Genomic DNA, 26391 nt, shown 5'->3' on the forward strand with positions numbered 1-26391 from the left:
CTGGACTCTGGTCCCTTTATTGAGACTGAGGGGCCAGTGGGTCCATCCAAACAAAAATAAATTTCTCTCCCCAAAGCCTGCCTGCAGGCTAGGGCACCCAGCATGTCCTGGCTGGGGCCCATGGTTGTCCCCTAAACCCAGCAACGCAGGTCTGGCTCTCTTAGAGGGGCAGGATACTGGCTGCTCAGTGTCTGGAGACCCTAGGCGGAACAGAGAGGGGAGTCCCAGTGGGCCCCCCACCCCCAGCACGGTTGGCCCTGATATCCACGGTCTGCGTTGGGCCCTTGGGGCTCAGTCATCCGTCAGGGTGATGACATCATACTCGATGCCCTGGTGTTGCAGCTGTTGGATGTGTTCAGGCACCGCCTCTTCCGTGCCAAATAAGCCCTGGGCTTGGGCCATGGCAGCATCAGCCACCGCTGTCAGGGGAGGGGAAAGGATGGTGAGCCCAAGGCCCCAGAAGCTAGGCCTGAGTCCCCAAGGTTGTCAGGTTCTCGCCCCATACCTGTGACGGCTGAGTGTGCCGCAGCCTCCAGTTGGGCCTGTGTGACCAGCTGCTGGCCTGGGGATACAGGCACATACTGGATCTAGAGTGGAGAAGCCAATGAGATCTGGCCTTGGAGGAGCTTGGCCTGTACCCCAGCACCCCCTGACCCCCTAAAGGCCCTACCTGGGATTCCTGAAGGAAAGGGGCCCCTTGTTCATACTGGATGTGTGTGATCTGGCCTTCCTGTACCTAGAGGGAGGAAGGCCATTCGGTGATCGAGGAGGTTGTACACTCCTCCCCTCACTTCCTGCCCCTACCCAGGCCTGGCCTACCTGGATGTGATGGCCCTCTGGAACCACAACATATTCCTGGGGGAGCAGATGCTGGACCCCATCCTGGGAGATGATGTACTGTACCTGGAGAAGGGTAGACAATAGGCAGGAGCTTAGAGTGAAGAAGACAGAGCAGGGGGCCAGGGACACCCACCATTCATGATGGCAGCTGCAGGTACAGACCCGGGAAGGGGTGGTTCCTCAAAGGGGCCTGGAGGCAGGTGGAGGGTGTGTGCTGCTGGCTGAGGTGCTCACCTGGTTGTCAGAGGTCACCAGATGCTGCACTGTTTGGCCATCCGCTGTGGTGATCTCCTGGATGTAGGTGGCTTCTTCCTGCCAGGACCAGGCCGGCTCTAGCCTCGGCTCTGTGTGCATCACCCCTCTCTGCCCCATCCTGTGACCTCCCAGCCCAGGCTCTCACCTGATTGGCCACTGTCTGTTCCTGGGCCACAATGATATGCTCCTGACCCAGTGCCTGCTGTAGCCGCTCTGAGCCCAGGACCCCGTGGCTGGACTGGAGTGCAGCTAGGCAGATAAGGAAGGGTACTCATATAGGGACTTAGGTGAACCCGGAATTGCCCTGGTCCCCACCCTGGTGTCCTGGCCTCCACCCTGGTGTCCTGGGGGCAGCTCACTGTGCAGTGTGGCCAGCGTCTCATCGTCACTGTTCAGGATGATGGTCTGGGTGGGAGTCCGGGCTGGGGTCCGGGCAGTAGGTGTTCCTGGCTTTCTCCCATCAGGGCTGTGTAGCCGCTGGATGTGGAACTTGAGGTGGCCATTCCGGTTGAAACTGAGGGGCCAGGGAAAGGCTCAGGGGCAGCCCCATCATACCTGCAGCAGCCCCCACCCCACCCACCTGTCTCCAGCCTCACCGCTGTCCACAGAGGTGGCATGCAAAAGGCTTCTCGTTGGTATGGGTCAGCATGTGCCGCCGCAGGTCCTTCTTATTCTTGGAGGCAAAGCTACACTGGCTGCACTGGTGAGGCCGCAGGCTTGAGTGTTGTGCCATGTGGGCCTGGGGAAGGGGCAGAGTCAGGGGTGCTGGCTGGGTGACAACATAGCCCCTCACCCACAGTGCTGCTGGGGAGTCTGTCCTCAGGTGGGGAGGAGTTGTGTATAAAGTGAAGCAGACTGAGACCTGGTGCTTCTGTGTGCTGAGAAGGAAACGTCATAGATCCCATCGTGAGGTCACTTACAGATCCTGCCCCTGTTCTGACTCAGTGTACCCCCACTAAGCCTAAGATACAGGCTCAGATGAGGGAACCTCTGAAGGGCTCTTCCAGCCGGGATATTCTGGGGTTCTGGGCCCTGCTCCCTCACTGAGCTGCTGTGAGGACTCAGAGGAAGGCTACATCTGGAAATGGGAATTCCTGGGGGAAGGCCCCCACCAGAACCTGCCTTTCCCACCAACTTCCTTGCTCTGTGCGTGCTCCCTATTCTAGACAACCTGCGTTTCCCTGAGCACACCTCATGCCACCATGCCTGTGCTGCAGGCCCTAGAGACCCAGGTCGGCCAGCACCCGCACCCTGAGTCCTGTTCCCTGTGCTCTGTCATCTGCATTCTGTTCATGCCGGGGACACTGCTGGGCATGAGTCACGCTGGTTTGGTTTCCTGCCAGACTGAATGCTGAACCCTCTCGGAGTCATCTCTGACCCTAGAAGGGGGCAGAGGGCTTGGCTCGGGGTGTTCAGTTAAGGTTTATGACACGAGTGGCCGAATGAGTGCCAGGAGAGGCACAGGGGCATAGCACCTACCCGGACCTCAGGCCACTGGCGGGCACTGAAGGGACAGTCAGGACACTTGAAGGCACTAGGTCCGGCGTGGGCCCGTTTATGACTCTCCATCTCTGCACGGCCAGGGAAGGCCTCAGCACAGATCTTGCAGGAAAACTTCTTTGATGATGCCGTGGCTGCAGATGGTGGCGACGGCGGAACTCCCAGACCCAGGGCTTTGTTGGCCACAGGGGGTGGGGAAGCAGAGCCCTGGGAGTCTCCCACCCGGTGGGTCCTGGCTGGAGATGGGGGTTCAGGGCCGTCTCTGGGCAGACCCCCACACTGTAGCAGAGGCCACTTGGCTCCAGAGGCCAGGGAATCCGCATTTGGGAAGGAGATAGAGCCATCTGCAGTCAGCTGTAGGGAGATGGAGAAGCATGATACACTGATGAGGATGGGGGAAAGATGAGAAATAGGGGAGGACTGGTATCCCAAGCCTCACCTCGATGTGGTGCAGCTGGGTCCCATCGGCTGCCATGATATAGTGGGTGCCAGCTTCCTTCAGGGTGTCACTCACAACCACAGCCTGGGCTGCCTCCCCTGGGGGCTCCTCACTGTGGGCACAAAAGAGGGGAGGAATGAGTGCCAGGAAGGGATAGAAGGCTCCCTTGGAGGGTAGGGTGGGCAGAGAGCCCCAGGGGTCTGGCCAGGTGCAGCAACAGGAGGGGCCAGTGGGGGAGGCAGGGCTGGCAAGTACCCGGAGACTAGAGCACATGGCAGACACTGTGACCAGGCCACCCGAGCCTGCTGCCAGCCCAGGGACCCGGATTCTCATCCCAGGCACACACAGTGACACGTCGGTGCCTGGACGGAGGGCTTTCTCCGACTGCCCAGGACTTCAGTGAGCATATACACAGCTCTGGCCCGAACCTGCTCAGTGTAGGGGAAGCAGAGTGCAGTTCCCAGGCCTCCAGTGCCAGAGAGGAGCCTCCAGTGCCAGAGAGGAGCCTGAGCTTGCCTGCTGGGGCAGAACTGGACACCACCTTGAGGATCACCCACAACAAAAAGCATGTGACTTTAGAACCAAAGGTTCAACTCTTCACTTACTCCTGGTCTGACCTCGGGCCAGTTACTCAACGTCCCTGGCCTATTTACTCACTTGTAAAATGAGAGAAACATGGATCTCGCAAGAATGGTTTAGGTGAGTTCATAAATGTCCAGTGCCTGGAAAATCTAAGTGGCCCAAAAATAGTAGCTTCCAACCTCCTGAGAAAGCTATGACTCCCATGGCTAATTATGTTACATGTATTAGGACTTTTGCTTCCCACCAACTAGGCTCCAGTGGGCACAGCTCTTATTTGAGGCTCCCGGCATGCCTATCAATGGCTGAAGGGGGCCTTGGATGCAGCAGGTCTCACCTGTAAGGCGTGCCAGGAGCTGACGTCCCCTCCTCCATAGGGGGTGCTGTGATGACGCTGTAGCCAGTCCCACCAAACGGACCCGGTGCCAGGGTGATCTGCTGCAGGTCAGGGGCGCCTAGCTGGCTCTCTGCTGCCACGCTGCTCCCTGGCTCTGCCACGTGGAGGGTTACCACTTGTGGAGTGGCACCTGCTGGGGAAGGCTGCCCACCAGGGCATGCTAACTCTGCTTCCATGTCCTCTGACTTCACCACGGCCACCTATAACAGAATCCATGGACATTATGAGCACGGTCTGTGGTGAAGAGGCTGGTGTTCAGAGACCTTCTCTATCTCAGGGCCTAAAGGTTACCCACACTCAGGCAACCAAGTGCTGCCACCAGTCATTTGTACAACCCCAACTGTGTGTTCTTTCTAAAACACAATCAGGTTCTCCAAGCCCCACCCAGCAACTGGAAATAAACTTAACAAGACCAGGGTAGAGCAATGCTGCCCTCCAGGGGTGTTGGGCAATGTCTGAAGACAGTCTTTGGTTGTCACAATTGGAAGGGAGGTGGTATTGGCACGTAGGGGTTATTTGTCAGGGATGTGGCTAACCACCCCACAATGAGTAAGATGGCTCCTGCAACAAAGAACCATGCAGCACAAAAGGCCAAGACTGAGAAATCCTAGGATAGAGAGACAAGTGGCAAACCATTAAAAAAAAAAAAAAAAAAAACATGATCTCACATCTTACTCCAGGTCCGATTCAAATAGACTAAAGAAAAAAAAAAAAACAAATAAATTAAAGACTCAAATGTAATAATAAAAAACTCTAAATAGGAACGCCTGGGTAGCTCAGTGGTTGAGCATATGCCTTTGGCTCAGGGCGTGACTCTGGAGTCCCAAGATCGAGTCCCGCATCGGGCTCCCTGCATGGAGCCTGCTTCTCCCTCTGCCTGGGTCTCTGGCTCTCTCTCTCTATCTCTCACGAATACATAAATCTATTTAAAAAAAAAAAAAAAGCTAAATATATGAAGAGAAAATGCAGATAAGTGTTTTTATGATCTAGGGTGGGAAGATTTTTTTCTAATCATGACAGAAAAAGATGCTAGAACCTACAGCAAAACAAACCATAAACTGAAATGAGAAAAATGTAGTAAACGATTCATAGGAGAGAGAAAAGGGGAGTCTCCTTCATATACAAAGAGTTGCTGCAAAGTGATGATAACACTAATAGGGGAAGCTGGGTGGCACAGCTAGTTGAGTGTCCAACTCTTGGTTTCGGCTCGGGTCATGATCTTGGGGTAGTAGGATCTGGCCTGCATGGGGCTCCGTGCTCAGTGAGGACTCTGCCTAAGGTTTCTCTTTCTGCACCCCCCCCTTCACGTGTGTGCTCTCTCAAATAAAATCCTTTTTTTTTTTCTTTAAGACTGACAATAGGAAAACGGATACATGACACAAAAAGGTAAGTCAGAGAAGAAGTAAGTGGTCTGTGAACATACAGAAAATAGTTCAATCTAATTTATGGTCACAAAATTATAAATTAAGACCATGAGGGGTACCGGCTACTCAGAGGAGCATGCCACTTTTGATCTCGGGGTTGAGTTTGAACCCTATATTGCTTGGGTGTAGAGATTACTTAATTAAAAACTTAAAAAAGAAAGGTCATGAAATATACTTCTAGGGCAGCCCGGGTGGCTCAGCAGTTTAGCGCCGCCTTCAGCCGAGGGTGTGATCCTGAAGACGCGGGATCGAGTCCCATGTCAGGCTCCCTGCATGGAGCCTGCTTCTCCCTCTGCCTGTGTCTCTGCCTCTGTGTGTGTGTGTGTGTCTCTCATGAATGAATAAATAAAATCTTAAAAAAAAATCTATACACACACACACACACACACACACACACTTCTATGTGGAAGAGATTTATTAAAATTAGGGACATCCAGGGTTGGCAAAGGCATAGTAAACACGCTTCGCTCTAATGGTGGTCACAAAAAAACAACGTATCTCTGTAAGAGGCTTCATACCTTCAGACCCACCAATTCTACTTCTAGGAGGCTTTTTAACTAAAAAATGTTACGAGCACCGGAAATATATGTGTACTGAAGTACTGCCCTGATTAATGAAAAACTGGAAATAACCAACAAAGGACTGAATGAACTTACAACATCTATACGATGGAATAACATGGAGATGTAAAGTGGAAATGTCTTAGTAAGAGAGAGGAGATCTGTATGCACCTACCAGGCCATGCCTCACATACTGCGGAGTGAAGAAAAGTGGGCTGTGGATAAGCATGAATCATATGACCCTAAATATATATATATATATATATATATATATATATATATATATATATATATATTTATTTTTATTTTTTTTCTAAATATATATTTTTAAGATTTACTTAATTTAGAGAGGGACAGAGGCAGGAGGAGACAGAATCTCAAGCAGACTCTGCATACAGCATGGAGCCCGATGTGAGGCTCGATCTCATGACCCTGAAATCATGACCTGAGCCAAAACTGAGAGTCGGATGCTTAACCGATTGCACCACCTAGGCACCTCCATGATCCTATTTTTTTTTTTTTTTTTTTTTTAATTTTTATTTATTTATGATAGTCACAGAGAGAGAGAGAGAGAGAGAGGCGCAGAGACAGAGGCAGAGGGAGAAGCAGGCTCCATGCACCGGGAGCCCGACGTGGGATTCGATCCCGGGTCTCCAGGATCGCGCCCTGGGCCAAGGGCAGGCGCCAAACCGCTGCGCCACCCAGGGATCCCCATGATCCTATTTTTTAAGGAGCAAAATGTCTCTGTGTTACTGCGTATGTAGAGAAAACTGGAAAAATGCCTGTTAACGGGGAGGGGACGGATGTTAAGGACTTTTACTTTCTGTACAGAACATTTCCTAATGTTCATTTTGGTGGGTTTTTGTTTTTTGTTTTTTTTTACAATGTTTTTGTAATCAGAAAAAAAATGCATGAAATACTGGCATGATGACAGAACCAACAGAACAGAACTTGTCCTATATATGTGGGAATCTAGAACATGATAAAGTGGACATTTCTAACCACTGGGGAAGATTATCTGATATACTGCACTGGATAACATTTGGGGGAAAAGAAGTAAAGTTAGTCCCCTACCTTTGTGCATACATCAAAAATAAATTCCCGGTGGAGTAAAGATTTAAGTGTAAAAAAACCCTAAATAGAAACCCTAAATAGAAACCCTAAATAGAAAATACAAATGAATGTTTATATAATCTTGGGGGGGGGGGGAAGGAGGCCTTTCTAGGGATGATATCAAAGGCAAAAACTATATAAAAGCCTGATTTAACGGTCTAAAAATGTACCAGTTCCACAATCCCCCAAAGGCGCTTAGGGAATCCTAGGAAGCTGTCCTGGTCCAACACCAGGCTCCCTCCTCCAGACTTTTGTCTGTCCTCCAGCCCCCAGGGGCACATTATTGCTCCAAGTTCTTGGAATTTATCATCTCAAACACAGATTCAGTATGTTTTCAAGAGGCTCAGAAACAGGAGGGGCTCCCAAAGCTCTCCCCAACTCTGAGGAGCATGGGAGGTGAGGAAGGGCAAGAGTGACCCCAGGCGGCAAGGAGGGAGAGGTCGTGATGGGGGCTGGGGGGGGGGGTGTTGGTGGCTAGGGATCAGCCAGGGCTCCAGGCCCGGGGATGGTGGAGCAGGAGCAAGCGCCCTGGGGGCCTCCTAGCAGTGGGAGGCATCCCAGGATGAGGGTGCTGGGCTACATGGGAAGCGGGCTCCGACCCACAGCACAGGGGGCTGCAGAGCTGGGACGCCCGAGGCGGAGCAGGGGGTGGCGCTAACCGCTTGGCCGGGCAGAGGTCGCCAGTGGCCCTCCCTGCACCGGGGATCCCCCAGGCCCACGTCTGCTCCCTCCTGGGTTTTGGTGGACTGTTTCTTGGCTCAGCGGGAGGGCCCCGAGCACGACTGGCTCCTCTCCTCCAGATGGGGTGTCAGGGCAGAGCAGATGCGGAAGGTGGCTGCGTAGGGGGGTTGGGGGGGTGGCGGCGGCTCACCTGCAGGGCTGTGCCCCCCAGCTCCCGCTGTGCACTCATGTTCAGCAGCAGATCCAAGGCCGTCTGCGTGGCCATTGCTGTCGACTCCTCAGCACCTGGGTTGAGTGAGACCTATGCCTCAGAACAGGCCACCGCCCCGCCCCCCTTCTGCCCAGGTCCCCAGGCTCCCGCCTTCCCTCAGAGCTCACCTTGCTGGTAGATGATGGTGGCCCCACCAAGGGTGTCAGGACAGAGCAGTGGGGGGGTCTCGGGTGCCTGGAAAGGTGCTGCCTCTGGGGGGATCTGCGGGGTGGGGATGTGGCCAAGCCTGAGAGGGGGCAGCTGGGATTCCAGCACGGGTGACCAAGCACCTCCTCAGGCGCTTCATATCCTCTGGCTTGTTTCATCTTCACACAACCACGTCTCAAGATATCTCTCAGCTCAGTGCTACAGATGAACTGACCGAGGCTCAGAAAAGCGGAACACTGGCTACGGTTCCACAGCTAGTAAGTAGCACAAGACTGACTCTGGAGCCTGTGTTCACCAGCACATAGAAGCGGTCCATCTTTTGGGGCACAGGAGGGGGAGACAATGTACTCGGCTATGAGACTACACTTTTCAGCCTGCCTTGCAGCTAGGAAAAGTGGGGCCTTGTGGCTAAGCAGGAGCTTCTGGTTAAGTTCGCAGGGAAGACAGATGGAGAGATGGCACGCTTCCTTTCTGCCCTTCTCCCATCCCTTCCTCCTGCTTCTTGCCTGGGATGTGGCTAGAAGGCTGGAGCTCCTGCAGCTATACTGGACCATGAGGAAACCACAAAGATGGAAGTCGTATGCCTAGGATGGCTGGGAAAAAATATTGAGAGAGCTTGGTCCCTGATGACTGACCGTGGAGCTGCCACACTAGCCCTAGGCTGCCGACCTCTGGACTCGTTTGTGAGAGAATAATAAACTATTACCACAGTTAAGCTACAGAGATCCCATTCTCTATTCCTAGCACTGGAAAGCCACTCCCACTCTGAGCTTAGGGCTGACATATCTGTGACCGCATCTGCTCTTTACTGCAGTTGGAGAGGCAAGGACCATTCTGTTGTCCCCAGTGTGCAAATGAGGATGCTGGGGATGGGAGAGGTGATAGGACACGGTCATCCCGGCACAGGGCCCCAAGCCCCTTCTGAATGCAGCCTGCGTGCTGAGCTTACCTCCGGAGGTGCTGGGGAGCTGGGGGGTGGTCCAGGGGCTGCACTATGCTGCTGCTTCAGCTCCTCAATCTGCTGCAGGGAGAAGAAGGGGCGACGGCGGGAAGGGGGCTCCTCAGGGTGGCGCCGCCCCCATTCCTCAAAGCTGCTGGCATGTCGGCATCGTACATGCAGGCGCAGATTCTTCTTGTGTCGTGTGCTGAAGTGGCAGTACTCACAGGCAAAGGGCTTGGCCCCTGCAGGCACAGGCGAAGGGATGCTTGGGCTTTCCCACTCCCCTTTACCATGAAGCCTTCCATGAGCCCAAGGACCTCTCCAACTGTTTCCCTCCCAGCACTTCGTCCCCAAGCTCAGGCAAGCACATGGTGCAGTTTGTTCTGGCGGGCCAGGCCAGGTGTGAACTAGGCCCCCCGGCTGCACTCACAGCCTTCCTAGCAGTATCTCATTTTCACGGCACATGACTACACACTCCTCTTATGAATCACCTCCCCCACGTAGACAGGAATCCAGCCCTCTAGTGTGTCCAATCTCCCCCAGTGTGCCCATCAGAAGGCTGGGCAGCAAGCAGGAGAAAGAATCAACTGTTTTGTCCACTTTCTGTGGGCCGAGCATGGGATGCTGCTTCTCCTACTTCACGCGCAAGGGCAGGGCCTCTGTAAACGTTTCCTGCCCAGCACCCAGCAGACAGGGCTCAGGGAACAGAGCTCACTTTTACAACCATCACTTGGTAGGTACTTCTGACTCCCCCTTTCACAGCCAGGGAAGACTCAGGGCAAGTTGGCCCACGATCATGCAGAGAAGAGCTGGCTGAGCTGAAGAGAGAGTGTGTCACCCTTAGAGGAGATTCCCTTACAACCAAGAAGCTCAGGCTGCTCTCCCCGGGGGCTGTGGCTGCGGAGCAGGAGGAAGAGGACAAAGCAGAGCCTGTGACTCGGGGCACAGTGAGCTGAGGGCCAGCCTGACCTGTGTGCTTGACAGCCACATGGGAGAGCAGGAAGTCCTCCCGGAAGGTGCGGTAGGGGCAGAAGCTGCATTTGAATGGCTTGTCACTGACATGAGACAGCTGGTGGTTCAGTAGTGCTTTCTTGTCCTCACACACAAACTCACAGAACTCGCACTTGAACCTTGGAGTGGTGAGAGGGAGGGAAGATCAGCAGTGGGCTGGGCTGAGCTGGGGTGCTCCAGTCCCAGGGGCCTTCTTGGGAATATACCTGCGGTTGGCAACAGCCTGGATGTGTGTGAGCAGGTGCATCTTAAAGGTGTAGCGTTTCTTAAAGGACTTTCCACACTGTGAGGAACAGAGTGAGTTAGATGGGGGATTGCCCAGGGTGACCCTCCATCCTGCCCCCAGCCCTTGGCCCCACCCACCTTGTCACACATGTGGGGCTTCTCCGTGCTGTGTGTCTTCATGTGCTGTGTGAGTCTCTTCTGCATCGGGTAGACACGGCCACACACAGGGCAAGGGAAGGAGCTCAGCTTGGGGGTCTGGGATGGGACAAGAAGGGACCAGATGAAGAAAGAAGGGGAGGAGAGAGGGTGAGACCTTACCTCCTGCCTCCACCCTGACAAGCAGCCCTCAAGCAGACTTCTTTCCCCAGGCCCAGACTCACCGGATCTGGTCTCTTCTTCCTGGGGGAGAAAGGCATAGGAGTCAGACCACTGCTTCCCCAAGCCCACCTCAGACCTTCTCACACAGACCAGACCCAGTCTCAGCCCTGAGTGTCCCTATTGTCTGACCAAGCCCTTCTCTTCACAACAGGGTTTCTCTAAGTAGAATTCACTAGGAAATGCTAGGAGGCATGCTGTAAATAAATTCTGGAATGGTGCTTTCCTCCTTCATCACAAAATAAAATGTGCACTGTAAAGGCCATAAGAAGTCCTGCATAAAAAAAAAAAAAAAAAAAAAAAAAAAGGAAGTCCTGCAGAAAAGAGCTGGTGAACCAGGTGTTCTATCTGGTGTCCCCAATCTTACTTCCCCCTGCCCAACTTTTTAAAAGAAAACCCATAAGCATCTTGGAGTTCAGGCTTTCCTGAAAGCACAGTTTGAAAGTCAGTGTCCTCATGGACTCCACCTCTGCTCACACAGCGCCCCAAGCGGAGTGAGCTCTTTCCTAAAGCTGAGTTGATTTACTGAGCTTTAGCTACACGATTCCCTTCCATCCTTTCAACAATGACCATACCTACCTCACAAAGCGCATAGCAGGGAAGAGACTGAACAAGAGCCCCCAGAAGCCCTGCTACTGCTCTAAGCCAAGCAAGCTGGGATGAATGGCCTATCTTTCTGATGTCTGTAATGTGCTGCCAATGGGGTGGCCCAGGGCAGGTGCTCAGCAAGGGGGAAATGCGGTTGTGCTGGGCCTCTACGTCCCACTCTGACCTGTATACACCCCTGCATGCACTGACCGGTCTCGACTGTGCACAGCTGCGTGCCGGACCACATCCTTCCGGTAGACACTGGTATAGCTGCATTCGTCACACTTGTAGGGCTTACTGCCCACGTGATTGAACATGTGCTCCTAGGACAGAGGTAAATGGGGTCGTGGGCTGGGGTTGGCTTCCCTTGCTCCCCCAACCTGCACCCAAAGTCTTAGAGCTGCTGTGGGAGCAAGTTCCAGAACAAAGGAGTACTATAGGGGCCAGAGCCTATTAGGGCTGGGCCCTCTCCCCAGCAAGGGTATCTACTCTGCACCAGGCCCTGTGCTGGCTCACCATCTGATGGAGGCAGAAACAGGTTCGGAAGGAAGTAACCTTGGCCCCAAGTGACCTTGTGAATGGCAGAGCTTGGAGTCAAATCCAAGTAGCACGGCTCCAGAGCCTTCACTCTCCTGGGGCAGGGTTCTAGAGAACAACTTCTAGGTCATGGGGCCCTGTGTGAGGGAGGATGTACCGTGTGCTGAAAGCTTAGGGGCTCTGGCCTGTGCTTCAGGTAGCCCCTATCCCATGATGGCCAACTCTCTACCTTACTTTGGCCAGGCCAAGCCAGTTTCCTGGGTCAGTAAAATGGGGCTATTGATACCTACAATCACTTTGGGTTGTGTGAGCATGAAACTCAAGCAGGCCTACAAGGCCCGGGTACTGAATAAAAAATGGCCTAGAGTGGCAGCAAGCCCACTGGCACTTTTGGGTAATTGATATAAAAAGGAATGCCTTTCTTGAGACACATTACTGCCATCTACTGGAAAACTTTCTAACATACTGAATTAGATAAAACCAGTTGTACTGCCATCTGCTGTGAAGTGCAGTGTGTCTGTGTGTGTGTGTGAAGCAAATCTATGCTGTCTGCAATGTGCAGAGCACCTCTGATGACATGGCACCACTGTGCAGTGTGCAGCCTGCACAAGTGCCCAAGGCGCTGCCTGAACTCCTTCAGCACACCAGCGGCACACCATGTAAGGTGCCTGGCAAAGGGGCAGGAAGGTGCTAGCCAATGGCCTGTGAACTCCATTCCCTTTGGCACTGCCTGCCAGCCATCATCTTTCTATCCTAGTGCTGCACCCCGCCCCCCACCCCACCCGTTGCCTACCTTGAGTGAAGACCAGCGGCGGGAGCGGTAGCTACACTGCAGACACCTGAAGAGCTGGGGGTCCCCGGCCTCGTGGGAGTTGACATGGAAGCGCAGGTCCTCGTGGGACAGGAAGCGGGAGCCGCAGATGCGGCACAGGAAAGGTCTCAGGAGGGGTTTGGGAGACTTGTAATAATACCTGCCAGGAGGGCGTTGGGGAGAGGTCTGGCTGGGCTGCGCTGCCAACCATTTCCCCTCCCCTTATCCAGGCTCCCTGTGCCACATACTTGCGGTATTTCTTGCCCAGGAAACGCCTGGAGGGCCGGCCGCGGCGGCGGGGCAGAGCGTCAGGCTCATCTGGGCAGGAGGGTGCTGCGTTCTCCGCATCCGACTGGCTCACACCAGGGTCCACAGGGGCCCTATCAGCCTTGCCCAGGGCAGCCAGGCATCCTGGACCCGAGGAGCTGGGTGCTTCGGGGTCTGGGGGCTCTGGAGGGCTCTGTCCGCTCTGGGAACTCACCAGAGGTTCCCCTTCCACACCTGCCACGGACATGGGCACGAATTAGCCACAGACACACCAAGACAGATGTGGACAAGTGTGCCAGAGGCCAGCCAAAATATTTCCTCAAACACGGTCACAGGCTCCCGATGGGCACTTCAGGTCATGGGACAGACGCAGTGGCCTGAAGTTAGAGGGCAGTGTGGACACAAGCCCTCCTACAGTTGGCCTGTTGCTGGCACAGGACAACTTACACATGACAGTCTGCAGTAGCAGCAAGAGCTGGGGACTTCCCTGTCAAGAGACCCACATGCTAACTCAGCTCAGACACTGGGCTCCTGTGCATCCTTGGGCAAAGCCACCGCCCTGAGTCTCATTTTCTGTCAAGTGGAGATGATACCTGCTGTGCTAGTGATCTCATGGAACATTCTAGGGCCTGGGAGTAACAGCAGGGACTTTAACACTGCTTTTCCCTAGGGAGGCTGGGAGGCTGGAGAGCAGACGAGAGGAAGGGAGGAGACATCACATCACTGTACACACTCAAAACGTTTAAAAGTCTGAACAATCTGAATGTGTTACCTATTCAAAAACATCAACAGAAAAAAAAATCTACAGTATTCCAGTGTAATGTTTTAAAAATTAAAAGTGATCTACACAATGCCAATGACATCTGCTTCTTGATGGGGGAGGGGGGTACTGGCTATACAGGTGTATTGCCCTCATCAAAATTTCCTAAGGATTATGTGTATTTTCCCATAAAGATCTTAACAATAAGTTATTTTAAGACGCCTGGGTGGCTCAGTCACTTAAGTACCTGCCTTCAGCTCAGGTCATGATCTCAGGGTCCTGGGAACGAGCCTGCGTTAGGCTCTCTGCTTGGCGGGGAGTCCGCTTCTCCCTCTACCCCTTCTTCCCCCAGCTCGTGCTTTCTCCCATGCTCTCTCTCTCAAATAAAATCTTAAAATAAAAATTTATTTATTTTTTTTAAATTTTTTATTTATTTATGATAGTCACAGAGAGAGAGAGAGAGAGAGAGAGAGAGAGAAGCAGAGACATAGGCAGAGGGAGAAGCAGGCTCCATGCACTGGGAGCCTGATGTGGGATTCGATCCCGGGTCTCCAGGATCGTGCCCTGGGCCAAAGGCAGGCGCCAAACCGCTGCGCCACCCAGGGATCCCTTAAAATAAAAATTTAATAATCTCCCCCAAACTGCATATACAAAAACAGCTAATATGTGATTTTGTATGTATTTACACCTTAAAGAACTCGTGAAAGACAGGTGCAATCATCTCCATTCATAATAAAGGAAGAGGGGATTCAAGAGGCAAAGTACCATGCTCTGATTCACACAGCTAGTAGGTGGCAGAGCCTTCATGCCCACGGGGCTTTCTCCTCCCCTGCCTGTAATACTCCAAGCCAGTGCTCCCTGGACAGTTTCAGGCCTCAGACTTGATGTCATTTCGGCAGTCATACTTAAAACTTATCTTCTTAGTTCAGTTATAAAGATTCAAACTTCTGTGCTGTGACACCTTGCCATTGAGAAGTCTTGTCACAAAGCTGATGTATCACTTCTTAACTCAGGGTTTCTCGAGCTTGGTCTGAGAAGGCTGTATGAGGAGGCCTGCAGGGCCCCCTGGTTTGTTATATGCTGCCCTGTATGGCACACTCAGTCTCCAACGCTCTATAGGAAGAAGTAGGGAATGAGGCCACCATTCAGCCCCACTCACACAACCCCACCTATGACCAACTCTCACCATCTGGGAGGTCCGAGGTCTCTAGGCGAGGCAGTTTCCGAGGCCGGCCAGGTCTCCTTCTCGGTCTTGGAGTACTGGGAGTAGGGCGCTGGGGCCGTAGCTGCCGGCCCCGGGGCTCATCCTCAGCTGGATTGTAGTCACTGTCCTCTGTGGGGACCACATGAGAAGGTTGTGGGCATCAACCCTGACCCCTAACCGGGTTTCCCTGGGAAGAGGCCCTCTTCCCATCCCTGCCTACTTCCCCTCCAAGCTCACCAACCAGTAATGCCTCCTCCAGAAAGCCCTCCTGGTCTCCCCCTGGCTGACTATGAACGCCTCTCTCCAAGCCCCTGCAATCCTTTCTCTGCACCCTTCCTGACTCTGACCACTAACTCAGACAGCACCACTGTGTTAACTAGAAAAAGATGCCCCTTCCTTAAGACACTTTATAGCCACTGTTAGAAAATAGTTGGAATAAACATTCAAACCTACAACTCTGACAACCATGCTATTCAGTGCAAGAGCCACTAGCCATGTGTCACTATCAAGCACTGTGTGTGATCTACATTGAGACACTGGATTTCAAAAAACTAATATTAAAAAAGAAAGTAAAATAACCTGCTGATAATTATGATTAAGCTTAATCTTTCAACCTTTTTACGTATAGTTACAAGAAAAAAATGCATGTGTGGCTTGTATTCTATTTCTGTCGGACAAGTGTGAATGTGGCCCTCTTAGATGTGGTGCTCTTTTTTAGTGCACAGCCTGCACAGCTGTACACAGAGGTCCTGACCTCAGAGCCCCAACTCCTGTCTTATACTGGAGGCACCCACACGCCTGAATCTGTGCCAGGTCCTCTTTCCCAGCCCTCCACATGGGCCAGAGGGAACTCAGTATTTGAAGATGGCTATGGCGGTAGTACGCCTGGGAGCCAAGGTGGCCTACCCTCTAGGTCATCAATGGCACCGGCGTCGATGATGTCATCATCATCTTCCTCCTCTGGCCCCTCTTCCTCCTGGGTCTTGGCTGAGGTGCCCCATTTCCGCAGACGCCCCTTCTTTCCAGCCGCAGCTGCTGCTGCTGTGAAGATCAGAGAAGCTTGCCATGTCTGGCTCTCGGCACCCACCCCCACCGCGCAGCGTCAGCCAGTCAGTCAGTGCACCTGGTCGGAAGTGACGCTCCCGCATATGGCGCAACAACGTGGCTTTGGTGCTGCTCCGGTACTGGCACATCTTGCACTTGAATTGCTGTACCACCACCACCTCCATCATGGCCTCCAGGCTCTGCAGGTCTGGCTCCTCGGTGCCAGAGCCTGGGGGCGGCTGCGCCGGGGAGCTGGGCCTACCCCGTGCTTCCTCAGGGGGCTCTAGGCACGTGGATGTGGGGCCATCAGCCAGGGCCTCGATGGCTGCCAGGCTGTGAGCCAAGGTGGAACTGGACATTGGCGAAGCCATGGGGGCACCTGGTGGTGGGTGAGGGAATCAGAGAGAAGGGAAGGCAAGGGGAAGGTGGGCCATGATCAACAGCTGCCCCTCCCAGGGAGGTCCAGGGATCCAGGAACCCAAATCCCCACCAGAATGACTGGGGAAACGGGCCCAGAGCAGTGGACAACCTGCCAAGATCACACAGTGAGTTTATACAGAGCCCCCTCACCCACTGCAGGGCTCCCTGGGTCTTACCATCATCTGGGCCCTGCAGGATCAGGTACCGTGCAGTCTCGGCCCCACCATCCTCAGCACTGGTTACGGTGATACAGCCTGGGCAGAAATGTGGGGAGCTGACGATGACAACTGTTACTGTCCACATTCACAGCCAACTATGAACCAGCTGTACTACCCACCGAGCCTCACTTGCATCCTGTCCCTGCTTGTGCACCGTCACCCAGAGCAGGACTGTCGGGATGTCTGGTGGGACACGCTGGCCCAGCACCCGGCCTAGTCACGCAGGAGCCATGGCTACCCCTGCCACCCTACCTCTGACCACTAAAACCTGGAGAGTCCCCCTCCCCATCTCCAAACCTCCCCAAAGTCATAGGCCTAGCCCCTGCATCACTTTCTCAGGGTTGACTTCCCACACCACCCCAGGGCTTTTCGAAGTCTATGGCCTTTACACACACCATTGATAACCCAGGATGCAGGCGGTAATTATGAATACAGACTCTGGAGTCAGAGTATCTGAGCTCATGGCCCAACACTTGCTGGTCACAGTGGGTTCTCATCTAGACTGTGAGGATAATAGCACCTACTTTTTTGGGGTCACCAAGGAACTCGTGAAATACTATATATAAAGTGCTCAGGACAGACCCCAGTACAAAATAAGGTACTATTGTTTCTGTGTTTATTCAGCATTTATCACATGCCAGGTATTATACCGCACCATTTCATCAAATCCTCACCTCATTCTCTGCTACAAGATAGGGGCTACTATTCCCATGTTCCACATTTGGAATGCTACAGTTATTTGCCTAAGTTTGCACAGCTGGTTCTGCTGGACCTCACAGGAAAACCCACGGGCTGACTCTTGCTGCCCTCTGCCCTAACTCACTCGGGATTAGGTCTGGCCCAATGGTGGACTCGATGATCTTGTCAATGGCTGAGCCCAGGTCTGAGGAAGAAGCCGTGCAGTCGGACACCAGCATGTTGGGGTCTGGGAGTGCGCTGGAGTGCACCAGGGCTGGGGGACCACCTGTCACCCCTGCCACTGGCCCACGGGACACAGAAGATGAATCAGGCAGGTACCCGTGGGGCAGAGGGTCTGTGCTGGAGCTGCTCTCAGATACTTCTTCCTGGATGATAGGAAACAGGGAGAGAGGAATTTTAGGAGTCAGGGATGGTACAAGGCAGGTTGTTACCCACTAGACAGAGCTCCCGGGCCCTCAGACATGGTGAATGGTGCCATCCACACGTCAGCCTCACTGATGACCAGCAGATGCCCTCTAGTCACAGAGCCACCAAAGAACAAGTTCCAGGGTCCCCAGCTCTGGTCAGGTAAGAGGCCCCGTAATCCCCATACCCACACAACAGCCTGACAGAACTATTTTCACTGGGCTTTTGTTTTTTAAAGGTTTTTATTTATTTATTCATGAAAAACCCGAAGAGAGAGGCAGAGACACAGGCAGAGGAAGAAGCTGGCTCCATACAGGGAGCCCAACATGGGACTCGATCTGGGACTCCAGGATCACGCCCTGGGCCATAGGCAGGTGCCAAACCGCTGAGCCACCCAGGGATCCCAGGTCCATCTCTGTTCAATTAACGAAACCCTTGGACCCCAAAATGGGGTCCATCTTTGGGCAGCTCTAGAACATGAGGTCTTGGAAGTCATTATCTTGCAGGTAATAACAATGGTAATGGCTAATACTTACTGAGTACGTACTATGCGTGCTAGGCACTGTTTTATTAATGCTTTGCGTGTATTAATCCTCACAAAACCCCTACTGAGGCAGATATATTTATCATTCCGTCTTTACAGATGAGAAAACTGAGAGCTAGAAATGAGGTAGCTTGTCCAAGATTACAGAGCCAGGAGATGACAGCGTTACAGAACGTGTCCAAGAGTACTCCCTCTGAGGCAAGTATTCCTGCTCCATTTTACAGAGAGAAGAATGAGGCCCAAAGAGGTCTCCCGGTGAATCGGAGGCAGAGCCAAGCCTTGAACCAGGGTACCTGCATTCTCAAAGAGTGAGGACAGTGGGTAGTGGAGTGGGGAAGACCACGGCTCAGATCTGAATCGTGGCTCTGCCGGCTCCCTGTGCCTCGGTTTCCTTCCCTATAAGATGTGCAAGAGTGATATATACGTGCCTTACTAGGTCTCAGACTTAAATGGGAAAAATCCACGCTAGGGGCTTGGCAGGGTGCCTGACGGGCCGTAAACCAAAAACAACTATCAGTTGCAAGCCAGCCTCTCCGGCTGCTTCCCTCGGCTGCCAGGCAAGCCGCCTGCGGTCCCCGCCTCCACCCACGCCGGCCAGCACGGTCCATACCAGAGAGCCGCAGCCTCGGTCAGAGCTTTGCCCCACGCCGGAGTCGTCGGCCTCCGCCGGCCCCGGAGCGGCCGCGGCGTCGCTGCTGTCTGCCGACACCGCTTCAGAGGTGCCCACGCCCAGGCCGCTCTCAGAGGGCTCCTCGGGCCGGCCAGGCCCCGGGGCCGCGTCGCTGCTGCTCTCCACCTCGTTCTCCTCCATGGGCTCGGGGGGCCGCCCGACAGGGAGGCGCAGGGGCTGGCTCCTTCACTCTGCGGGAAGAGGCGACGCGGGCTGGACCTGGAACAGGTGGGCCTCCTCCCCGGCCCACCCAGCTGCGCCCGTGTGCCCATTCCGCAGGTGCAAAGACTGAGTCTCCGCCGAGGAGGGGCTTTCCCGTGTGCGGAGACAGGAGCCCCGGGGAAAACTGGACCGAGAAGGCTGGCCTCCCGATCTAGAGCCTTCCCCATCCCCGGGAGGGCGGTCAATGGCCGGTAATCTTGACCCTCCTCGTCTCCCCTCCGTAATTCCCGCAGCGTGGTTCGCCCTAAGAGCGCGCTCGGGCCGGGCTCGGCGGCTCAGCCCTTCGGCCCCCGAGTCCCCCCGGGCGCAGGGTCGGTGGTACAGCCCGCAGGCCCCCCGGGTCAGTGGCTCGCTCCCCCCTCCCCTGGCTCCCATGCGGAGGGGGCTGACAGCGACGGTCCCGGGGCCTGGCGACTCGGGGCTGTCCCCGGCGCTGCCTGCGCTCCAGGCCCGACGCCATCTTGCGGCGGCGCCGGGTTTCCGCTCAGGCAAGTGCGAGAGCGACTAAAGGGCCTGGGACCCCGGGGCCCTGTTCGGACAGCCCCGCCGGCCCGGGAGCTCGCCGCCGGCTCTCTCCGCAGCGTGGCCCCACTTCGCGGCCGCGTGCAGTGGGGCGATCTGACTGTACCCGATGCTCACCCGACGCTTTCGTCGCCGCGCGCCTCTCCGACTCCGGCATCGACGAGGTCGCCATCCTCTTCCCCCCTCTGCGGAGGGACCCGTCGGCCCACCGGAGGCCGGGACTACTTCCTACGCCGACCCGGAGGAAGACAACTTTCCGGCGTGTCAGAAGGTCCTCCTGAGGCCTCAGAACCATGGTCCAGTCCGGAGAGAGTCTAGAATTTTATACGTCGCCAAGCACGGGCGGCAGAATCCGCTATGGGTCGGGAACTACTTTCTCTCTTGGCGGAGGGCTACACTGGAAGTGGTTTGTGACGTCAAGGCTGGGTCCCTTCCCCGGGCCGCAGGGTTGGGCGCGGCTAAGGCTGCCCCACGGCCCGGGGGCGTGGCCAGGAGGGGGCGTGGCCCTCGGGGGCGTGGCCACGCCCCCTCCCGGAACTGCTCTCGGGAGTGTGCGGCGCCCGGGGCGCTCTGCCTCCGGAGAGGAATAAACAGTATTAGTCATTTCACCTGTCTCAGGACTGGTGACTTAACTCTCTTATCGAGCCTGATCGAATCCTTCCCGATTAGTCCTGATGTATCCTGGGAGGAGGGGAGCATATAATCCTTGTACCGTTGGGGAAACTGAGGCCCAGAGATGGGAAGTGGCTGGTCCAAAGTCCCCTCTGGGCACTGGGGAGGCAAGTCCGGATGGCTGGATTCGGGGCCATGGAGAGGAGTCAGTGCCCGGCCCTTAGTGAACTTTATTCATACGTCTTTGTTCCACTAGTAGAGCTGGAGATAGAGACCTCCCCTACAACCCTCCTCTGCTCAGTGTAATCAAGTGTGGATGCATTTTGAGGTCTGCAGCCCTTCAGGTATACCCCTCCTGATGCTGCAAATGCCACCTTTGGCACTATTTTCTGTTTAAGCCTGTCTAGCATTTTGTGAGGGAGCCTGGCCCCTTGGTTTGTCCCTAAATCGGTGTTGTATGAGTTCAATTGAAAAATAGCTACCTTCAATTGAAAAATAGAAATGAGGCGAGAGGAGGAAGACTCTCAAAACACTCCTGTTAAAAAAAAAAAACAACAACCCCATTTAAAAAGGCAAAGGGTGCTTGAGTATGAGAGGGTTTCCCTGGTCCTTTACTAGGAGCAGGTTTTGGTAGGGGAAATACAGCATGAGGCCTCTGGATGGGTAAGGTCCCCTCATCATCCCTTCCACCCAGCAGGCCTAGGCCCCCAGAGCAGCCTTGGTAAGCTGAGTCAACAATGGTATGATGGCAGGTTGGTTTTGCACTCCCTGGACAGGTTTCCAGTGAGGACCTGATTTCTCAGCTCTACAGAGCCAGCTCCAACCCTCACCACTTGCCAGTAGGATATATCCTGTCTCTGACCCAAGTCCATCTCTCCCAAGGATTTTGAGGTACTCAGGAGTAGACCCATAGCACCCATTCCCCTCTCCAGCCCACCTAAGGATCAACCCTAATCTTGGCATTTCTCACCCAATCATAAGATTGCAGGATGCCATGTTGTTGTTGTTGTTGTTGTTTTAAGATTTTATTTTTATTTATTCATGAGAGACACAGGGAGAGAGAGGCAGAGACACAGGCAGAAGAAGCAGGCTCCATGCAGGGAGCCAGATGTGGGACTCCATCCTGGGTCTCCAGGATCATGCCCTGGGCCGAAGGCGGTGCTAAACCGCTGAGCCACCAGGGCTGCCCAGGATGCCATGATTTAAAATATAAGAACCCCACCATGGAACAGAAGAGGAGCCCAAGGCCCAGAGAGGGAACACTCTTGGCCCAAGGCCATGGCTCCTTGGAAACAGCGTATCAGAATCCTTCCATTAGGAAGACAAGCAAGCCAACCCTGGTTTTCTGACTGCCGATCCAGGGTTCTTCCCACCAAAATGTGCAGTGTGTCATTGCCTCACTTCTGAGGGGGAGACTTCTTAGAAGTAGCGAAGAGGCTCTGGGTGAGAAGGATGAGGTGGACCATTGAGAAGAATGATGGAGGGAGGAGCCAAGAGGAGGGGCAGAGGAGGGAAACACTTTCATTGAGCACCTGCCACATGCCAGGCAGTGTACACACGCTTTGCTGCATCATGGTGCCTTAAGGATGCAGGTTGTTATCATCTTACACTGTAGAGAAGAGGAAGCCGAGGTTCAGGAAGAGGAAGTGACGTTTCCAAGGTCATACCACCAGGAAGGTGGGACACAGACATGGGTCTTTCTGATTCAAAAGCCCCAAGCAATTTAGGTGCTGTGCGTTGGATGCTCACTTAAAATGGTCTGTGCTAGTCACTGTTCTAAGCACTTTACCTCTGTTAGTTTATATAATCCTCTTAACCACCCTATGAAGTAGTTGCTGTCATTAACTCCATTTTATGTGTGAGGAAACAGGCATACATCAGGAAAGGAATCTAAGTAGCGGGTAGAGCTGGGATTGAAAACTGGGCAATGTGGCTCCAAGCACCACACTTTTAGACTGCTCCAACATTGCTCATGTAGTAACAATAGTAACAGGTGATACTTTAACTGTTCTTTCCTTAGCTAGGGAGGGCAGTTACTAGCTTCCTGTTTTACAGATGATGAAGGTGAAGCCCAGAGAAAGAAAGTGCCTTGCTCAAAATCACATAGGATGTTTCTTGGTCTAATGGAGAGGGCTGTGATTCCTGGCCAGAGCTCCTGCAGCAGAGAAGAATCACACTAGTGAATGTTGACTGAGCACTTAGTGTGTACCATATGCTACATGAGGTGCATTACATGCATTTTTAAACTGTAATCATCACAACAACCAAAGATCTTAGATATTCCCAATATTCCCAAGTGGCTGATGAAGAAACAGGCTCAGGAGCAGTGAAGTGAATTGTCCAAGGTCATGTACTTGGTCAGCAGAGCTGGCATTCAAACCCTGGTTTCCTGACACCCAGTCCAGTGCTCCTTGCACTGTACTAGATGCCTCAGGAGGGCAGCAGAGCTAAGAGTAGGCAGTCAGCAGGTGGGTGCTCCAGGGCTCGTCTCTATCTTCTGTCTCCGTGCCCACTGCCATCTATGGGTTTAACTAAACCTGTTCTTAAAAACCTATTTATAGCTTAAAACTGCACCACCACTTGAGATAATGAATCCCTTAAGTTGACTTCCCATGGTGTAAATTAAGGCTTCCTTTCATTTGTCCTAAATTTTTCTCTTTCAGGACTTGGGGGAGGAAAGGTGGGGAAAGGCCTTAGGACCAGAACACTTAGACTCAGAAAACAGGCTTTGGTCCAAACAGTGTTTGCCTGTGATGGCAATTCCTGAAACCCAGGCAGCAGGGGCATTTATGCAAGCATCTCTTCTGATCATCACAGAGATATGAAGGATGGGCAGCATGTGGATTTTCATATCTTATAATGTATCTTGTTTCCCGTGATATTCCCAACACTTAGCACAGGTGTACAGTCATGAGGAAGCCACTAGATTCCTATTTGTTCAATGAATCAATGAGCCCTCTTTTTATAGGCCAGGAAACGGACACAGAGCATCTTCCCAGGAAAATAAGACCCATATCAGATGATTTTAAAGAGAGAATCTAATACGGAGAGTGCATTACAAAGTTGTGGGGTGACCAGAAAGAGCAACCAGGGGAGGGATCCCTGGGTGGCACAGCGGTTTAGCGCCTGCCTTTGGCCCATGGCACGATCCTGGAGATCCGGGATCGAGTCCCATGTCGGGCTCCCGGTGCATGGAGCCTGCTTCTCCGTCTGCCTGTGTCTCTGCCTCTCTCTCTCACTGTGTGCCTATCATAAATAAATAAAAATTTAAAAAAAAAAGAGCAACCAGGGGAGGCTGAAGCAAACCAGAAGTTACCAACAACTTTGAAAGCCATGACCCGCCCCCCAAGGTTGGAGCTCTATAGGGAGGAGATGGCATCACCAAAACCGGTAATGGGCCACCCAGAGAGGACTGGGAGCCACAATGGGCCTTTCTAGAAGAAGCCACAACTATGTAGGAGAAATCATAGCTGTGTCATACCCCTGCCCCTCCAGCACCGACTCACAAGGCTGAAAGAGATGGGGAGAAATACCCTGGCTTCTCCTTTCATCTTACTCTGATCTCTCATCAGGGCTTCCCATTGGTCAAATGCAGCCAGAAGCCTGTTGGCAAAGGAGCCCAGGAAGCATAGTTTGCAGGGACCAGCCTCTACTGTAAGGAGTGTAGCAGGAGTGAGTGGATTTGAGATAAACAGAAAAATTAAGTGGCCCAAGTAGTCGCCCACCTAGGAAGGAGCTACATCATGTGTATTCTATCAGGCAGTCCACCTCCCCATACCTCCACTTGATCCTTCTAGGCTCCTTATCTTTCCATATTCGCCTTAAGCATCACCTCTTCCAGAGAGCCTTCAGGGACTCCTTCCAAACAGAGTGGTTATCTCCCTAGTGCATGTTCCCTAGCACGTTCTACATGCCTCTATCATAACATATACCACAGTACTGATGCTACCAGTTATCCCTCAGCCTCCTCCACAGATTTAGCCTCCCAAGCCAAGACCCGGCTTTGATTTTTTTTTTTTTTTTTTTTTTTTTTTGCTGTGAAGAAAATAGTTGTTGAATGAATCAGGGACACCCTGGGGTCTGGATTTGGGCCACACCTAGGGTTTAAATATTCCAACACCTATGTTTATATGCCCTGTGACCTCGGCCAGCCCTCATTCCCTCTGAGTCTAGTTTCCTCATCTGTAAAGTGGGAGTAACAATACAAACTCTGAAGAGTAAAAGGGAGAATGCATGGCAGCACCATTAAGCTCAGGTCCTGGAACTAGACTATCTACAGTCAGGCTCTTGCCTTCTCTTCAAGTTATTTAACTCTACATCTCCACTCCCTCACCTATAAATTGGGGCTGATATGAAGACTTCCTATGGCACCTGGGAGCATTAAATGAAACAATGCATCGAAAACAGTGCAGGCTCTCAGCAAATGGGCACAGTATCAGCATGTATGGGGCCCCACTCAGCGGCTGAACACCAAAGAGGGAAGTTCTCAGTCATACATTCATAGCAAACAGTGATGTAGACATAGCAAATCTTAATTTTCTCATTTACCACTACAGCCCCATTACTAAGAACACTTTCTGGTGCATAGTAGGTGCTCAATCAGTCTTTGTTAGGCCACTGAACAATACTGAGTTGTATGTGGTGATGTCATTCTGCCTATGGGCCAGAGCTCATGTGCCCTCCTGCATTGTCCCCAGGCCCCACAGAGGATACCTGTTCCATACCCAGGCCTGTTGCAGGCCTGGAGACATACAGGGACAGAAGGTGGTGACAGCTGGGCCTATCAGGAAGAGCCACGGACAGCAGGAGAAGAGGGTCTGGAGCAAAAGATTAGCAAAAGGATCTAACATTTATTGAGCATTTGCTGTGTACAAGATGCTGTACATACCTGATTGCATTTCATCCTTCCAGGAGCCTGCAAAGTGCTGGTCCTTACCTCACTTTTACAGGGGATGAAATAGCAGTTCAGGGAGATGAGAAAACCCAGGATTGTACAGAAATGACAGACACAGCTAGATTTGAACCCTGGACTGTTTGGTTCTGAAATCCTGCTTCTTCTGTGGTACCAGCTGCCTTCCAGAGGGCAGGGCAATGGAATCGGAGCCTCAAACCATACAGAAAGCCCCAGCAACCAATGCAGAGGCCAGGCTCAGGCTGAGTGACAGCTTGAGAGCACAATTTTGACAGCTGTGCCCAAGCTGGCCCAGAAGCAAGTGGTGCTCAGCTCGAGTGCCTGGGAACTGGAGCTGTGATCATACAGGCAAGGGATGGCCAAGAGTGGCAGCAGGGCGCCGTGGAGGTGCTGGGCCCCAGATAGAATTTCCTCAGGCTGCACCCCCAAAAGAGAAAGCTCCCTACTAACTGGCTCTGTGGCCTTGAGCAAGTCCCTCAATCATCTCCATTCAGCATCCTCACTTGTCATACAGGGTCACCTTGTCTTCTGGGTTGTCATAGAGTTACTTGAGACAATGCAAAGAGACAGAACTGGGGTGAGTCCAGGCCAGGGCTCCAGCACTAATTAGTTGTGTGATCTGAGGCAAGTCACTCCACGTCTCTGAGCCGCAATGTCCCCAGCTGCATAATGGGCATAGTACATGCCTTACCAGATTGCCATGAGGATGTAGTGATTAAAAGTATGAGCTCTGGGGGGTGCCTGGGTAGCTCAGTCTATTGAGCATCTGATTCTTGTTTCTGGCTCAGGTCATGATCTCGGGATCCTTGGATCGAGTCATGGGTTGAGGCTCTGCTTGAGGATTCTCTCTCTCCCTCTGCCCCTTATCTGGCTCTCGCACCCTCTTTGTCTAAAATCAATCAATAAATCAAATTTTAAAATAACCTTTAAAAAAATAAAATAAAATAACCTTTAAAAGGGGGACATCTGGGTGGCTCAGTGGTTGAGCATCTGCCTTTGGCTCAGGTTGTGATCCCCGGGTCCTAGGATCGAGTCTCACATCAGGCTCCCTGAGGGGAGCCTGCTTCCCCCTCTGCCTACGTTTCTGCTTTTCTGTGTCTCTCATGAATAAATAAATAAAATCTTTAAAAGTATGGGCTCTGGAGTACAATGGCCTAGGTTCAAATCATGCTTCACCCCTGACCAGCTGTGAGCTTTTG

The 26391-nt window shown here is 53.0% G+C and overlaps 1 protein-coding gene across 3 annotated transcripts; it reads right to left on the reverse strand.

Annotated features, from left to right (window-relative positions):
* Position 1: 1 nt before the first annotated feature.
* Positions 2-20105, reverse strand: ZNF335 (zinc finger protein 335). Of its 3 annotated transcripts, none has more exons than XM_077873371.1 (28): positions 19786-20099; positions 18865-19115; positions 17430-17670; positions 16565-16642; positions 16048-16347; positions 15831-15962; positions 14907-15053; positions 12942-13194; positions 12676-12853; positions 11556-11668; positions 10763-10781; positions 10521-10637; positions 10364-10440; positions 10116-10276; positions 9156-9388; positions 8167-8260; positions 7979-8073; positions 3951-4210; positions 3035-3146; positions 2575-2949; positions 1692-1834; positions 1455-1609; positions 1241-1344; positions 1075-1152; positions 820-903; positions 671-736; positions 506-587; positions 2-419 (listed from the first exon to the last, which is right to left on the reverse strand). In XM_077873371.1, the coding sequence occupies exons 2-28, from the start codon at positions 19063-19065 to the stop codon at positions 292-294; spliced, it is 4026 nt and encodes a 1341-aa protein (XP_077729497.1). In that variant the 5' UTR covers positions 19066-19115; positions 19786-20099; the 3' UTR covers positions 2-291. The 3 variants fall into 3 exon arrangements, 2 of the variants coding, with proteins under 2 accessions (XP_077729497.1, XP_077729496.1); XM_077873370.1 differs by having other exon boundaries at positions 15831-15965; positions 19786-20098; XR_013365395.1 differs by lacking the exons at positions 2-419; positions 506-587 and having other exon boundaries at positions 684-736; positions 1075-1148; positions 15831-15965; positions 19786-20105.
* Positions 20106-26391: the final 6286 nt, after the last annotated feature.

Source organism: Canis aureus, chromosome 26 (assembly GCF_053574225.1).
Source record: "Canis aureus isolate CA01 chromosome 26, VMU_Caureus_v.1.0, whole genome shotgun sequence".
Taxonomy (NCBI): Eukaryota; Metazoa; Chordata; class Mammalia; order Carnivora; family Canidae; genus Canis; species Canis aureus.